General features: G+C 44.2%; 1 protein-coding gene across 6 annotated transcripts in view; it reads left to right on the plus strand.

Annotated features, from left to right (window-relative positions):
* The window catches only part of CABIN1 (calcineurin binding protein 1), a 158,821-nt gene that overhangs the window by 10,800 nt on the left and 130,692 nt on the right, over positions 1–17,329 (plus strand). For 5 of the 6 annotated variants that reach the window (XM_017498113.1, XM_037727702.1, XM_017498114.2 and 2 more), the window contains 4 exons: positions 10,849–10,931; positions 11,473–11,565; positions 13,785–13,898; positions 16,634–16,768. In XM_017498113.1, coding sequence (XP_017353602.1) covers positions 10,929–10,931; positions 11,473–11,565; positions 13,785–13,898; positions 16,634–16,768 — 345 coding nt within the window. In that variant the 5' untranslated portion in view covers positions 10,849–10,928. The remainder of the gene's footprint in view (positions 1–10,848; positions 10,932–11,472; positions 11,566–13,784; positions 13,899–16,633; positions 16,769–17,329) is intronic. The other variant, XM_037727704.1, reaches the window with a different exon arrangement.

Raw genomic sequence — 17,329 nt, forward strand, 5'->3', positions numbered from 1 at the left:
TGAGATGCAGTGTCTCTCTGTCGCCCCAGGCTGGAGTGCAGTGGCGAAATCTCAGGTCACTGCAGCCTCTGCCTACCAGGTTCAAGCAATTCTCCTGCTTTAGCCTCCTAAGTAGCTGGGACTACAGGCATGTGCTGCCACACTTGGCTAATTTTGGTTAACCCAAAAGTATTAAATGTAACAAAAGCACAATTTACACTGATGATGTGACAGTCAAGAATATGCTGGCTGGGCATGGTGACTCACGCCTGTAATCCCAGCACTTTGGGAGGCCAAGGTGGGCAGATCACCTGAGGTCAGGAGTTTGAGATCAACCTGGCCAACATGGTGAAATCCCATCTCTACTAAATTACAAAAAATAGCTGGGCATGGTGGTGTGCGCCTGTAATCCCAGCTATTTGGGAAACTGAGGCAGAGCTTTTTAGTAGAGACAAGGTTTCACCATGTTGGCCAAGATGGTCTCAATCTCCTGACCTCGTGATCTGCCCACGTTGGCCTCCCAAAGTGCTGAGATTACAGGTATCCAGCTCAAAAAGAGGGGAAAGGTGTTCCATCTCTTTAAATTTTCTGATAGAAGCCACCTGTGAAAATGTCTGTAGCCTGAGAAGGCCAAAACCAAGGCAAGTATATTCCAGTTCTAAAGGGATCTGCCAGACCAACCAAAGTGCACAACCCACGTTTTTGTAGGATAGTTTCCACTGCTCACTCTGGAACTAGCCAGCCACTTTGGGAACATGGGCTGCTATCCCTACAGCTGTGAGTTATGAGGCTGAGGAATGGGGGATGGTAGCTGAGTGGAGCAAGTTATTCTTTTACCAAATATTAGCAGCCTCTGTTTATCAAATACTCTGCTGGTTGTTGTAAGTGTTTGGTCAGGTTGCAGAGTCTTTTTGTTTTGTTTTGCTTTGTTTGAGACAGGGTCTCACTTGGTCTGTCAAGTTGAAGTGCAGTGGTACAATCTCAGCTCACTGTAGCCTCGACCTCCCAGGCTTAAGTTATCCTCCCACCTCAACCTCCCAAGTAGCTGGGACTACAGGTATGTGCCACCATGCCCAGCTAATTTTTTTTTTTTTTTGAGACAGGGTGTCACTTTGTCACCCAGGCACAATCTCGGCTCACTGCAGCAATGGCACTATATCAGCTCACTGCAACCTCAACTTCCTGGACTTAAGTGATCTTCCCACTTCAGCCCCCCAAGTAGCTGGGACAATAGGCGCGTACCTCCATGCCCAGCTAATATTTTTTGTATTTTTGTAGAGACAAGTTTTCACTGTGTTGCCCAGGCTGATCTTGAACTCCTGAGCTCAGGTCATCCACTCACCTCCATATCTCAAAGTGCTCGGATTATAGACTTGAGCCACTGCGCCTGACCTGATTTTTTTTTTTATGTTTTGTAGAGATGGGGTCTCACTATGTTGCCCAGGCTGGTCTCAAACTCCTGGGCTCAAGCAGTTAATCCTGCCTTGGGATTATAGGTGCGAACCCATGCCTGGCCAGGTTCCAGAGTTTGAAGTGGTAGATTTTGATAATTATTTTCCCAGTTTACTGGTTGTTTTGGTGCAAGGATTGACCTTTTCATTCTTGTAGTGGTGTCTTTTGTAAAGCAAGTTTTTAAATTTGGAAGCTCAGTTTATCAAATTTTTTGCTTATGGATTGTGTTTTTTTGTGTGTCGTCTGAAGGCTTGTCTAACCCTAGGTTTCCAGGATTTTCTCCTGTGTTTGTTTTATATTTTATGTTTAGAAATGATCCATTTTGTGACATTTTTGTATTAGATGTGAATTTTTGGTCAAGGTTCTTTTTCTTTTTGCTTTTGCATATGGATGCTCAGTTGTTCCAGAGCCATTTGTTGCAAAAAAGATTCTGCATTGAATTGCCTTTGCACCGTAGTCAGTAATAAATTGGCCATGTTCATTTGAATTCTCATGGACTCTGTATTTTGTTCCATTGATTTATGGTCTTTTCCTTCAACACTACGCTGCCTTGGTTATTATAGCTTTATTGTAAGGTTTAAAATTGTGTAGTGTGATTCCTCCAATACTATTATGATTTTTAAAACTGGGTCATTCTAGTACCTCTCTAGCCTTCCATTAAATCTTTCTGTCAGCTTATCTATAATCACAAAAGACCTTTCTGTGATTTTTGTTGGAATTACACTAAATCTAGGTCTGTTTGGGGAAAATTCATGTCTTTGTTGAATCTTCTAGTTCATGAATGTGGTATGTCTTTCCATTTTTTTAGGTTTACTTTGAGTTCTTTCATCACTGTTTTCTAGGTTTCAGAATATAGACTTTATACACATTTTATTATATTTATACATAATTTTTGGAGCTATTATAAATGATATTCTTTTTTCAATTTTGATATCTAGTGTTTATTGCTAGTATGCAGAAAGAAATACAGTTACTTTTTATGTGTTGACCTGTACCCTATGACTTGCTAAACACACTTAAAAGTTCTAGGGCTTTATTTCTAGATTTCTTGAGATTTTCTATGAAGGGCAATCATGCCATCTGTGAAAAGGGACAGTTTCATTTTTTTCCCTTTGTAATCTCTACTTATTTCTTTTTCTTGCCTTAATGTGGTAGCTAGGGCTTCTAGTATATTGTGGAATAGGACAGATGACAGTGGATATCCTTGCCTTGTTTCTTGATCTTGGAGGGGAGTTAAGTATGATGTTAGCTGTAGGTTTTTTGTAAATACCTTTTGTGGGATTGCTATGGTTTGAAGTATCCCCCACAGTTTATATGTAGGAAACATAATCCCCAATGCAACAGTGTTGACAAGTGGGACCCTTAAGAGTTGACTAGGTTATGAGGGCTCTGCCTTCGTAAGTGGGTTAATGTTGTTATTGTGGGAATAGGTTCATTATACAAGAGTGGGTTTGTTATAGAAGTGAGCTTATCTCCCTTTTGCTTCATTATGTTCTCTTACTCTTCCACCTTCCACCATGCAGTGATGCAGTAAGAAGGCCTTTGCTAGGTACTGGCACTGGCGCTGTGCTCTTTGACTCCTCAGTTTCTAGGACTGTGAGCCAATACATTTTTGTTCTTTGTAAATTACCCAGTCTCAGGTATTCTGTTACAGCAGCACAAAATTGACTAAGGTACAGATTGAGGAGGTTTCTTCTATTTTGGGTGTACTGGCAGGTTTTTTTTTTTTTTTTTTTTTTTTTTTATCATTACAGACATGCTTCAGAGATATTGTGGGTTTGGTTCCAGACCACTGCAATAAAGTGACTATCACAGTAAAGCAAGCCACATAAATTTTTTGGTTTCCCAGTGCACATAAAAGTTAATGTTTATACTGTAGTGTAGTCTATTAAGTGTGCAGCTGCATTATATCTTAAAAAATGTGCATACCTTAGTTAAGAAATGCTTTATTGCTAAAAAATGCTGACACAGAAACACAAAGGAAGCAAAGTAAGCACATGCTCTTGGAAAAATAACACTTAACTTTCTCGACAGAGGGTTGCCACAGACTTTCAGTTCATCAAAAACAGTACCTGTGAAGCTCAATAAAGCAAAGCACAGAAAAATGAAGCGTGCCAAAAAAACTGGGACTGATGAAGTCCTATTTGAGCTGCGAAGGGAACGCTCCTCCTTGTATGGGAGTGCTGCAGTCCATGGTGTTAACAAAGCCATCAGTGAGCCATGTCTCTGCAGGCTGCCTCTGCATTGAGGTACTTCTGAAGCTTGGACTGTCCTTCAAGGGTCATCCTGTGAATGATGGATGCTGGTCATGGAGAAAGATTTGACTGAAAAGTTAAATGTGTACTGTCCTCTAGTTGTTTTTTTCCAGCCCTTGTTCTGTCTTTGCTATGGAGTGGTGCAGTTCTATGACTATTACATCCTTAGGAATATGATTACAGGGCTCAGCTTTCTTATCTCTAAAATGAGGGTGCACATTTGTCCTGCACAGGAAGCTCTTTGTTTTCTGCTTGACTTGTACTTCTCCCCGTGTTGAGGGTTTGACTGAGTAACAGTTGAGCTGTCTAGAAACTACTCATCTACTTGTGTGTCTTTTCCTTCCTGGGATTTGGTACCAGATATGGTGGTACAAAATAGTCCTCACCTGTTTATCTATAGGACAGGACTGCTGCCTTTGAGAAGTATACAAGGCTAGTGAGAGGGGCAGACCCAGAGACAGGGTGATTCTACTGAAGAGGTGAGGGCGTGTAGAGGGGACATTTAGAAAGAACCATCTTTTGCTGTGTCAAATCAGTGTAAGAGTTTTAGTTTTTAAAAGATGTGTTTTATTTTTAGGAAAAAATTATTGCATGTAATGATATTTAAAAACTCAAGGCCAGGTGCAGTGGCTTATACCTATAACAGCATTTTGGGAGGCGGATCACTTGAGGCCAGGAGTTTGATACCAGCCTGGCTAACATGGCGAAATCCTGTCTCTACTAAAAATGCAAAAATTACCTGGGTGTGGTGGAGTGCGCCTGTAATCCTAGTTACTTGGGAGGATGAGACATGAAAATCACTTTAACCCGGGAGGTGGAGGTTGCAGTGAGCCAAGATCATGCCACTGCATTCCAGCCTGGTGACAGAGGGTGACTGCCTCAAACACAAAACTCAAGGCCAGTTTTAAGATAGTAGTTACCAGGCCAGGTATGGTGGCTCACGCCTGTAATCATAGCACTTTGGGAGGCCAAGGCACTTGAGCCCAGGAGTTCAGGACCAACCTGGACAACATAGTGAGACCCTGTCTCTACAAAAAAACAATTAAAAACTTAGCCAGACATGGTACCATGAGCGTGTAGTCCCTGCTCCTCATGAGGCTGAGATGGGAATCTTGCCTGAGCCCAAGAGAGGCTGAGGCTACAGTGAGCTGAGCTGAGATTGTGCCACTGTACTCCAGCCTGGGCAACAGAGTGAGACCCTGTTGCAAAAAAAAGATGGTAGTTGCTAGTAAAGGGGATTATACAGTACATGTTCAAAGCTCCCACAGTCTTCCCAATGTGTCCTTTATTCTGGCTTCTTAATTTTGCTACTGGAAATTTTTGGGGAGCTGAGGAAGAGTGGTAATGATGGAGTGGAATTAGGAGGCAGTGGGCAGAAGGGGTGCTAGTCTCATGGGCCTAACGTACATGATGAGTCTGTGTGGGAATCATTTTTAGGTTCTCCATGATGAAATGTTGTATAGACGATAAAACTGGATACCCACGAGTATGCCTCGATTCCAGTATGTGTCTGTGCTCAGTCCGCCCGACTTCTATTGAAAAGCAGTGCCCAGCTTAAAGCTTGGGTTCTGCTGCAGACCAGCTGGGCAACCTGAGGCAAATCACCTAACGTGGCAAGCCTGAGGTGCCTCCTTATAAAATGGAAGCTGGTCTTTGTGAATTTTTGATTAGCATATAATACTTAGGCATTGAATAGCTTTTTGCTAGTACTTTTATTAGACAATTGGAAATTTGTTTTCTGCTTTATGGAGTGATGTTGATGATGCATAAGTGATAGTCCAACAGCCTGAACAAATGTGATTTATTCTATGGCCCTCAGCAAACCTGTTAGGAGCCCTTGCAGGACATCAGTTGTGGCTGTTAGCTGAAGTATAATAGCTCATAGCTGTGTATGTCCAGGGACAGGCAGGAGACTCTTTGCCAAGGCATGTCACTTTTTGCTGTGCTAGAAAAGAGTGCTGGGCTTTGAGTCCTATTTTTGTTTCTTTCTAGCACTGTGTCTTTGGGCACGTCAGCTAGTCTCTCTGAGCCTGGGTTTCCTAATCTGGAAAATGGAGGTGATAATGCCTATTTTGTAGGGCTGCATTAAATTCAAGTGAGATAATGTGAATGTGCTTTGTACATGTCTGGGATGGACTGGAGAGTTGGAGAGGTGCCAAGTACTGCTGTTTTTAGATTATGTTAAAGCCAGCACAGGTACCCTTATACTGGGGAGAGTTGACTTGAGTTTTAACGTAGAACAATATTGAAAATAATTTTTTTTTGAAAACAGTTTTGAAATTTGTTTGTTTTCTTGCACTGTGGACTCTTTCAGGGTGTTTGGGCCCTGCTGATCATGGTACTCAGGGAGCTGTTGCTTCAGGAAATCCAGGTGCCTTCCTTATGGAGGAGGTGGGAGGGATTGGGCTGGGGCAGGGACTCAGACAGCACATGGGGCCAGAAACCCTGCTCTGGATTTGAAGCTCACTGTTGTTTTTTTTTCCTCTGACTTGCCTAGTTATTTAGTCATTCATCTGTCCTGAGAGGCTGTCTCCTGTCAGCTCTGAGATTTGACTTGCACTCACCATGGTCCTGGAGGTAAAGAAGCATATGCCCCAGGAGAAGGCATATGAAATAGGTTAGCTTTGGCATAATGGCTGTATTGATGTTCTCCTACCCATGCACGTGGACCCTGCCACTGCCACGCAGAGACCTGATCCTTCAGCCATTTGTGGGCCCCTCCCTTGTTTTTCCTCAGGAGGATCCAGTTGGCATCTAGGAAGACTGGCCATGACTTGGAGCTAGCACCTGTCCTGCAGAAAGTGGATTGGGAGGCCTGTGGCTTGGCAGGAGTGCCACTGTCTGACTTTTCCCCTGCTTCTGTGGGGTAGCAGGGAGCAGGAGAAGTCAGTGTGGGTGTGACACACGGGAATACCAGCTGAGTCTGCTTGTCTCTGTTCAGAGGAGCTCCAGGCTAGTCAAGCTACTGTTGCCATTTTATACACAAGGACACCAAGGGTGGTAAAGGGTCGAGGTGTCAGGCATCAGAGACACAACTCAACCACACTCTGAAATCTTCCTATTCCAAATCCAGTGTTCTTTTTATTTTTCCTTCTTACAACCCCTGGTCTAGGTAGGACAGCTGATTTTTACAGTAGGATAGTGGTGGAAAAAAAAATTGACCAATGGGTAGTTACTGAGTGACTGCTGGGTAAGTGAAGGCAGCAGTTCTGATGGAGGCTATGTGATGTTCAATAGGATTAGAGGTGTTTTGGGATTCAGTGCACAGAGCCCAATGGGTGAGGAGAAGAGAGTGGCTGTGAAGTGGGGGTTTGAGAGGCTCCCCCACCTCTTCTGATTTCCAGTGGGCTCCATAATTGGCCTCTGGGACTCTAAGTTTTTCTTACTGGGAGTCATCAGGGAGTGGCTTGAGCTGCAGGTCTGGCCATGGGCTGTCGGCCTGCCTTGAGGGTGACCAGAGCCTAGCAGAGACTTTATTTGGAGTAATGTTTTTGTGTTTTGAAAACAAGTTCAACTTTGATCTTAATTGGAAACTATTCTATTGATTGTTTACTTCTGGATATTAAAAGAAATTATAAAATATGCAAACAAAATTTACAATTTTGCCCATTTTTAAGTTTTCAGCTTGGTGGTATTAAGTACATTCACATTGTTGTGTTACCGTCACCACCATCCATCTCCAGAACTCTTCTTCTTGCAAAATCGATGCTTTGTATCCATTACACAGTAACTCTCCATTGCCTCCTCCCCCAGGCTCTGGCAACCACCATTCTACTTTCTGTCTATATGAATTTGCTTGTTCTATTTTCCACCTATAAGTGGAATCATACAATATTTGTTCTTTTGTGTCCGTATGTAGCCAGATGTGGAATTTTTGGGTCATGTAGTAATTCTGTGTTTAATTTTTTGAGGAACTGACGCACCCTTTTCCATAGTAGCCACACCATTTTACATTCTCACCAGCAATGTACAAAGACTCTATTTTCTCCATGTCCTCACCGATACTTGTCATTTTCTGGTTTCATTTTGCTTTGATAACAACCCAGATGCAGGGTTTTAATGCTATAGTTTCTACTTTTATATTTATATTGTATAGTGGTCCCAGTGTCCATCTTGGCATAGCTTATGATAAAGCAGTGGTTTCTGGCCAGGCATGGTGGCTCATGCCTGTAATCCCAACACTTTGGGAGGTTGGATCACCTGAGGTCAGGAGTTTGAGACCAGCCTGGTCAACATGGTAAAACCCCATCTCTACTAAAACTACAAAAACTTAGCTGGACGTGGTGGCAGATGCCTGTAATCCCATCTACTCAGGAGGCTGAGGCAGGAGAATCACCTGAATTGGGGAGACGGAGGTTCCAGTGAGCCGAGATTGTGCCACTGCATTCCAGCCTGGGCGACAGAGCGAGACTCCATGTCAAAGAACCTGAAACAAAAACAAAGAAAAACTGCAGTTTCAAAACTTCTGATTAGCAGTATTCTTTTTTTTTTCTAAATGTGGAACCCAGGAGATAAAACAGCTATCAGTCTAGGAAAGGTTTGAGTCTTCTTTGTCTATGAGAAAGTGCTTACTTCCTTGCAAGAACCCTAGGAGAACTCAGAGCCTATTGTGGAAGCCTGTGCTAGAAGTCATTGCTGTAAGCACTGTAGCAGTGTGACAGTAGCAGTCATTTTTTATTTATTATTATTATTATTATTATTATTTTTTTTTTTTTTTGAGATGGAGTTTCGCTCTTGTTACCCAGGCTGGAGTGCAATGGCGCCATCCTGGCTCACCGCAACCTTCGCCTCCTGGGTTCAGGCAATTCTCCTGCCTCAGCCTCCCGAGTAGCCGGGACTACAGGCATGCGCCACCATGCCCAGCTAATTTTTTGTATTTTTAGTAGAGACGGGGTTTCACCGTGTTGACCAGGAGACCAGGATGGTCTCGATCTCTTGACCTCGTGATCCACCCGCCTCGGCCTCCCAAAGTGCTGGGATTACAGGCCTGAGCCACCGTGCCCGGCTATTTATTATTATTTTTAATAGAGACAGGGTCTTACCTTATTGCCCAGGCTGGTCTCAAACTCCTGGGCTCAAGCAGTCCTTCCACCTCAGCCTCCCAAAGTGCTGGGATTACATCAGCTGCAGTGTCCAGCCAGTAGCAATTATTTTAATCAATAAAAGTGGAACATGTGTTCAGTCTGTCTGTTTAAGGCTTATCCCACTGCCTGCTGGGCTCTTTCAGGCCCTTCTGCCAGCCTCTCAGGTGGGACTTTTAACAGCTCCTCCTCCTGCCCTCCCTGACCCATCCGAGTTGCTAGGGCCAGCTGCCTAGGTATCAGGTCCTGTAAGTCTACCTCCTAGTGGGACTCCCCTTCATCCCTGCTGTCATGGGTCCATCTGGGATCCTGGCATCTTTTTAAAAATAAGAACTTTATAATTTACATACCATGTAGTTCACCTGAAGTGTACAAATTCAGTGGTTTTTAGCATATTAACAGAGTTGTGTAGCCACCACCATAATCAATTTTAGAACATTTTTGTCATCCCAGAAAGAAACCCTAAACCTGTTGGTAGTCATTCCCCAATTGTCCTTCTCCCCAAGTCCATTAAACCAGCATTCCCCATCTGTTTCGTATCAGGAACTGGTTTCTTGGAAGACAGTTTTTCCATAGACCAGGACAGAGGGTGGGGATAATTTCTGTTTGAAACTGTTCCACTTCACATCATCGGGCATTATTTAGATTCTCATAAGGAGTGCACAACTCAGATCCCTCGCATGTGCAGTTCATAATAGGCTTTGTGCTCCTGTGAGAATCTAATGCTGCTGCTGATCTGACAGGAGGCAGAACTCAGGCAATAATGCTTGCTCACCTGCCAATCATCTCCTGTTCTGTGGTTCGATTCCTAACAGGCCAGGGACCAGTACTGGCCCGTGGCCTGGGCATTGGGGACCCTTGCACTAAACCATAGATTTGCCTATTCTGGACATCTCATATACTTGAAGTCAGACAATATATGCTCTTGTGTATGACTTCTTTCATTTAGCATAATGTTTTCCAGGTTCTTCCATGTTGTAGCATGTATCAGAACTTTATTCCTTTGTATGACTGAAGAATGAATACTCCCTTGTATGGACATACTTCATTTTATTTATTCATCAGTAGATGGACGTTTAGGTTGTTTCCACCCTCTGTGAACATTCATGAACAAGTTTTGATGTGGACATGTTTTCATTTCTCTCAGGAAGATACACATAGTAGTGGAATTCCCTGGTCATATGCTAGCTCTGTTTAATGTTTTGAGGAACTAGCAGACTGTTTTCCACAAAGACAGCACCAGTTTACATTCCCAGGAGCACTGCATGAGATTCTAAATCTCCACATCCTTGCCAATCGTATCATCTTTTGCAGCCTTCAAACTGGTCTTCCCACCTCTAATTATTTTTCTATTATCTTTCAAAAACATTGGCAAGACATTTTTTTCTCCCTAAAGTACCCATTTGTTCCCTGTTGCCTGCAGATAAAGTTCATGGCCTCTGTGTTGTGGCATGGCCCTCAACTACCTCTCCATCCTCCACACACATCCCTGCTCTAACACCTTGTCTCCTAGTTTCCCCATCTCATCATGTTCTCCTTGCCACTTTGCTTCACTGTCTTCCACTGCAGTGTATTCCATTCTTCAAGGCTTAATACAATAATTTACTCCTTTGCCTTCCTTAATCCCTTTGAATGAATTGTTCTTTTCTGCCTTAAGATGTTGCCTGTGTTTCTTTTCATATCATTCAGCTTTTGAAAAAAATAATAGGTTTGTTACCTCTGCTTGCAGTGATCCCTGGGGGCAAGGATTGTTCTCACACTTTTGTGTGCCTGGCACCTGGTGCATTGCCTGGCAATGATGAATGGTATGGTGAGGAGCTATGGTGAGGATGAATGCTATACCAAGGAGCTATGATGAGGCACACTTTTGTGTGCCTGGCACCTGGTGCATTGCCGGGCAATGATGAATGCTATGGTGAGGATGAATCCTTGTGTAATAGACTGTACTACTGTCCCAAGGGAGCTATTCACTGGTCTGTGTGCATAGAGCTCAGGGAAGGACTATTTCCTGGTGGACCTCAGTACTGTGACCTTCCTGGCTCTTCTTAAGCCTTATCTTTGTTGTCCTATTTCCCTTCTAGGAGAGCTGTGGACTGGGGCAGCCTTTACCAGTGATGAGATGAGAAGTGATGCTGTGTGGCAGTGCTGAATCTCTCTGAATATGGTAAGGACTGATGCCTGCCTATTTTGCGGGCATCAGTGTTCTTTTGTTACTTTACTCCTGGGGGCGAGGGGCATTTTCCTGGTAGACTCTGAAGGCTCTTATTATGGAGCAGCCTTACTCCCAGGAGGGCTGTTGGCATCTTTGAGGGTGTGAGTGCTTGCCTGGTGGTTGAAGTGGCTTGCAGGACCTTGTCAGAGTTGCTGGAAAGACAAAGTTAACATGTTTTGTTGAAATCTGTTTTTCCATTACCTGGGCCTTCCACTGTGTTGAGCTGTTTCTGGGGTATCCCCAGTGTCTGTTGCTTTTGCAGTGGACAGTACCCAGGACACACTTTCTGCATAGATTAGCATAACCCTCCCCTCCTTATTTTTTTTTCTTTAGATGATGATTTTTTGTTCATTCCCCACATCTGAGGAGGCCATAGCTTTTCAAGGTAGAATAGATCATATGCTGGAGCAGAATTGTATTCATCTGTCAGTATTTGAAGAGATGAGTGACATCTCAAAGCAACTTATCTCTTCCACCAAATCCCTGTTTCTAGATTCGAATTGCAGCCTTAAATGCCAGCTCCACCATTGAGGATGATCATGAAGGAAGCTTTAAAAGTCACAAAACCCAGACAAAGGAGGCTCAGGTATGTAATGCAATGTCTTCCTCTGCAAGTACCTTCTAATTTCTATAGATGGAACCTCATTTTAAATGCATTTAGGCATCTCCTTAGTGGGGTTTTAGGGGGAAATTCCATTTTGAAAAATGGCTAGCTCTCCATCTCCTGTTAAACCTGTTTTACTTAGGAGATGATCATATTGAGGAGAAATTATATTTATTCTGTCAGTGTATATGAAGGCCAGTTTAGCCACCAGGCCCACTTCCATGTAGCCCATTTTTTATGTAGGCCTCGGGAGTTGAGATACCCAGGGAATGGCAGAATATTAATGGCAGTTGGTGCTTCGAGGTTCCCTAGTGTATTGCCCTCACTTTACAATGTGATGAGACTCTTGAGGGGAGCAGCCTAGACTGGGATCACCTTCCAGGTCAGTGAGAGAGACAGGTCCAACCTTAAATCCCTAGATTGTTGATCACTCCTCTTTCCCATGAGGCCTGGCATCACTTCCATTTCAGCCTTCCTTCTTTCCATCCATTCATCTCTATACCCTTGTCCTATCCAAGTGTAACAAGGGTTTGCTCCTGCCTTTATTTTCCCTGAAATATATGTGTCCTCCTTCACACCCCCTGCATTTTATGGTAGAAATAAGGACAGTTCTAGAGCTGTCTCAGAAGTCTACTAGTCACCTGTCCCTAGTCTGTAAGGCATGTCGGTGAAGCTCAACCCACCCAATGCCGCCTCCCTCCCACAGGAGGTTGTCATCCACCCTAGGCAATGATCAGGCTGTGGCAGAGTGGTGAGTAGAAAACAGTGGAAACCAGGCCAGGCACTCAGCCTCCCAGCACTTTGGGAGGCTGAGGTGGGTGGATCACTTGAGGTCAGGTGTTTGAGACCAGCCTGGCCAACATGGTGAAACCCCATCTCTATTTAAAGTACAAACATTAGCTGGGCAAGGTGGCTCATGGCTGTAGTCCCAGCTACTAGGGAGGCTGAGGCAGAAGAATAGTTTGAATCTGGGAGGCGGAGGTTGCGTGAGCTGAGATGATGCCACTGCACTCCAGCCTGGGTAACAGAGTAAGACTCTGTCTCAAAAAAAAAAAAAAAAAAAAAAAAAAAAAAAAAAAAAAAAAAAAAAAAAAAAAAAAAAAAGAAAGAAAGAAAACAATTGAAACCAGTTTTGTGTTTGTGGTAGTTTCTGATGTTGTTGTTTGTTTATTTTAAGAGACAGGGTCTCACTCTGTTACCCCGGCTGGAGTGTAGTGGCATGGTCACAGCTCATTGTAACCTCTAACTCCTGGGCTGAAGCAGTCTTCCTGCCTCTGCCTCCTGAATAGCTTAGGACTACAGACACAGGCCACCATGCTCAGCTGATTTTTAAATTTTTTGTAGAATGGGCGTCTCTCTATGTTGCCCAGGTGGGTCGTGAACTCGTTCACACCTTGGTTTCCTAAAGTGCTGGGATTACAGATGTGAGCTGCTGTGCCTGGCCTGCAATGGAAACCATTCACACTGAACTTTTCACTCACAGCACTTCTGACATCATATATTGGTGGTATTTTTCCCCCCATACCAACCAATTCTCCAACTCTCCATACACCAACTGGGTGTCCTACAATTCAGTTCTGACACTAGCTACCTAGAGTTAGTGACAGACTCCATAGTGCTAACAGCTTGTTAGCACAAAACTGCCCTCACTTTGGATGCCACTTGCAAGCATTGAGTGCCAGGATACCCACACTCCTGTTCAGCTGGGCTAAAAGGGATTCTCACACCCTAACTGTTTTAGGTTTGACAGTTTGCTAGAACGGCTCAGGACTTAGGAAAACACTTTACCTACATTTACCAATTTATTACGAAGGATACACCTCAGGAACAGCCAAGTGGAGGAGATGTTTATGGCAAGGTATGGGGTGGATGCACAGAACTTCTGTGCCCTCTCCAGGTGCGGCACCCTCCCAGCACCTCGATGTTGTTCACCAGCTTAGCAGCTTTCTGAACCCTGTCCTTTAGGGTTTTTTCAATGTAGATTATATCACATAGGCATGATTGATTAAATCACTGGTGATTAAACTCAATCGCCAGCCTCTCTTCCCTTTCTGGAAGTTGGGAGGTCTGGGAGCTGAAAGTTCCAGCCATCTAATCACATGGTTGGTTCCTCTGACTGTTGCCCTGCCTTACATACATTTTTGGCTTAAAAAAGACAGATCTTTATGCTGTATAAAAACGTCTCTTGTCTTGGTTTGCAGGAAGCAGAGGCTTTTGCATTGTACCACAAGGCCCTGGATCTGCAGAAACATGACCGGTTTGAGGAGTCTGCCAAAGCCTACCATGAGCTCTTGGAGGCGCGCTTGCTGCGGGAGGTGAGGCACCAGCAGGCCAGGCAGTGTGCTGTGGTGGTCAGTCTATGTGCTATGGGGCTGGGTGCTATGGGGCTGGGTGTTCTGGGCCTTACCTCTGCTCTCCCATTTCTGGGCTGGGGAACCTTGAAAACATTTCACCTCTCTGCCCCTATTTCTCTGCCTCTAGAGTATCTGCCTCATTGAGTTTTTATGAGGGTTGAGTGAATCCAGTGAAACATGTAGAATGTTCCTGGTGCAAAGTAAGTGCTTGGTAAAGGCCAGCTATCATTATTACTTAATCTTCACAACCACTCTGCCCAGTAGCTGGGTTTTACAAATGTGGAAACTGAGGCTTAGTGAGGTCTTGGTGGCTCAAAGCCATCCAGGTAAGTGAACTGTTCGAACCAGGATTGGAGTCCATGGTTTGCTGATATCTAATGATCCTATTGGCAGCACATTCTAGCAAATGCCATTTGAGTAAAAGACCTTGAGCTTGGGAAGGCTGTATAGACATGCCATGGAGTTTTGAATATAGTCAGAAGGATTGGGGCACTGGATACAGCAGAGAGGGGCAGGCAGGGCAAGACCTGGTCCCAGCATGGGGACTGTGGTAGTGGTGAGTGAGTTAATCCTCGAATTGACTGGAGATGTTGACCAGAGGTTTGGGAATTGGTCCCAACCTGAAATTCGTTTAGGAAGGTGTATATTTCATTGGGAGGAAAGGCTTTTGTTTTCAGGTACCCAAACATGCAGATGATGTGCATTAAGGAAACAGATAAACTCCATGGGTGTTTTTCTGGACTGCACAGTCTTTCAGTTCAGCAGAGTCTCCTATCTCCTACAGTGCTAAGCAGGCAGATACTGGTGACTCAAGCACACTACCCCTAGATGGTTTTTGCTGCTGATGAGTTAGAATACTGAGTTCTAATTGTCAGCAGAAAGCATCTATTCCTTCTCTCACTCAAGGTATTTCCTCATATTCCTAATTATATAGCTTGTCAAGATTCTTTGGTTACTAGTTACAGTTTCTTGGAATAAGGGGTGTGGGACTTGTGACCTCCTCCTCTCAGTGTTAGTAGGAAGTAGGTGAGGACCCAGAGAGGGAAAATTAGTTTATTCCATATTTACTGAGCTTTGGTTTTGGGCCAGTTGCTGGGTTTGTTGCGTCTTCCCTCTCAGGCCTTGGTGGAATGTACCTCAGAGATGTGAACAGGTAAGCACTGAACTCAGAGGGCAGCATAAGTATAGATGGATGCCAGGTGGGCCCAGCATTCAACAGGTGCTAGGCAGGAGGCCTTTTACCTAAGGGCACGGTCATGTGTCACCCTTTTAGTTGTAGGTGCGTGCATCTTTCTTTGCACAGTATATCACTTTTAGCCTTACAAGGTTGTTTTAGCACCCCCGCCCCTTGCTTATAATCGTAAAAACATGCTCATTGTAAGCAACCAAAAAGTACAGAAAATATACATAGAACAGTTTCTTATTACCCTCTTATTGCATTAATGTACTTAATAACAGTTTTACAGAGGATTGGTGTAAATAGGTCCTGGACCGCAGCTGACTCCTAAGAAGCATTCAGCCTAACTGGTTGGTGTCCTGGAGGGACTTGCTGGGGCGGATTGAGAGTAGTACTGAATGTTGGTAGTCTGTTAGGTGGAGGTTAGTTAAGAGCATCCACTGTTATGTTTATGTGTATTGCTGACTGTTTAGTCTGAAGTAGACTCACTCAGTCTCAGTAAATTTGTTCCCACTGTTTTGAAGAGTTCTGTACCTGGAGGGACAGAGGTACCTGGGATCCAGCCCTGGTCAGCTGCTTCTTGGGGACCTTTTTGTGTGTTAAGTCAGACGACAGTAGAAGATAACTGAATGGGGCTTCATTTGAGCTTCTAAGACTGAAAGAAGTTCCTTATGACCTCCAAGGTAGATAGATTCTTGGATTAGTCAAGGGATGCTTGCTGAGGGTGGCATGTCTTCGAGTCTTGCCTGTTCCCAACATGAAGAGCAATGTGTGGAAGCCACCTGTCCCAGGAAAGAGCTTCTTGGTGCTCGTGAGTTTTTTCTGTTAGAAAATGTTAGTCTTTGTCCTATGGTTGGAGCAATAGTTTACTAATCAGTAGTTTCTTAGAATATAAGGTCATTAAAGCTGTAATGAAGTAACTTTTCATACTAAATACATTCGCAATTTTTATGGTCTTTCAGCTCACTTTAACTTTTGATATTTATGGTAGGAATTGTTGTTCCTAATTACAGAGGTCAGACACTAATGTTTTGGTTAAATTAACAATGGTCTATGGTCGTGTGATGAGTTATAGGCTCAGACTCTTACTCCTGATGCTAAAGTGTCTGGGGTAAAGCTCCAGGTCCTCCTGCCCCCAGGCAGCCTGCTCATACGTTGTCTTTCATCTTCATACCTGGAGGTGCTGGCTGGGCCTACCTGTGCTATAAATGTTACTCTCTAGGCCTGAACCCTCAGGCATGGCAGTAGTTATAGGGGAGCTTTTCTCTGTCTCTATGGTGCCCAGACATCTGCAAACTATTAATACCTCAGGGTGGTTCATTCTTCTCTGTGCACTTGGAGCAGGAGTGGTCTTGTAAGAACACATGGTGCAGTACCTTCATTTTCTAGTGGTGAATGACACTAGACTGGCTCAAGAGCCTGCAGCAGAGGCCAGCCTGGAAGCTAGGTATCCTGCTGGCTGCTTGCTGAGGCTTCAAGGCCTAGTTGTCACTTGTGTTCCTGTTTGTTTTGTTCACAGGCAGTTTCATCTGGTGATGAGAAGGAGGGGTTGAAACACCCTGGGCTGATTCTGAAATATTCCACATACAAGAACCTGGCTCAGCTGGCGGCCCAGCGGGAGGATCTGGAGACAGCCATGGAGTTCTACTTAGAGGTGGGGTTTTGGTGCTTAGCTCCCTTGGTGTTTTGAAAGCTGTTGGTAGAGGAGATGAGGTTGGGGTCTCGTGGGCCAAAAAGAAGAGTTTGTAGTGGTGCATCACCAAGCTGTAGTACCCAAGACTCTAGGGTCCATAGGTGATAACAGTTAGTACCGACCAGGCCTGGAGAGCACATACTTGGATACAGAGGCCTGCATGTGAATTCTTCCTTTGCTACTCAGTGCATGTGTGGCCAAGAGTGAGTTATTCAGTCTCTTGGTACCTCTAGGTCTATACCAATATAGTGGGAATAATAAAAAGCATAGTTGTGAAAATTAAGTGAGTTGGTATGCATAATAGTATGAAAAACACTCTGAAACTGAGCATTCAATATATATATATATTTTTTTTTTTTTGAGGCGGAGTTTCACTCTTGTTACCCAGGCTGGAGTGCAATGGCGCAATCTCGGCTCACCGCAACCTCCGCCTCCCGGGTTCAGGCAATTCTCCTGCCTCAGCCTCCTGAGCAGCTGGGATTACAGGCACGCTGCACCATGCCCAGCTAATTTTCTGTAGTT

The sequence above is a fragment of the Cebus imitator genome, unplaced genomic scaffold (genome assembly GCF_001604975.1).
Source record: "Cebus imitator isolate Cc_AM_T3 unplaced genomic scaffold, Cebus_imitator-1.0 Scaffold237, whole genome shotgun sequence".
In the NCBI taxonomy this organism is placed as follows: domain Eukaryota; kingdom Metazoa; phylum Chordata; class Mammalia; order Primates; family Cebidae; genus Cebus; species Cebus imitator.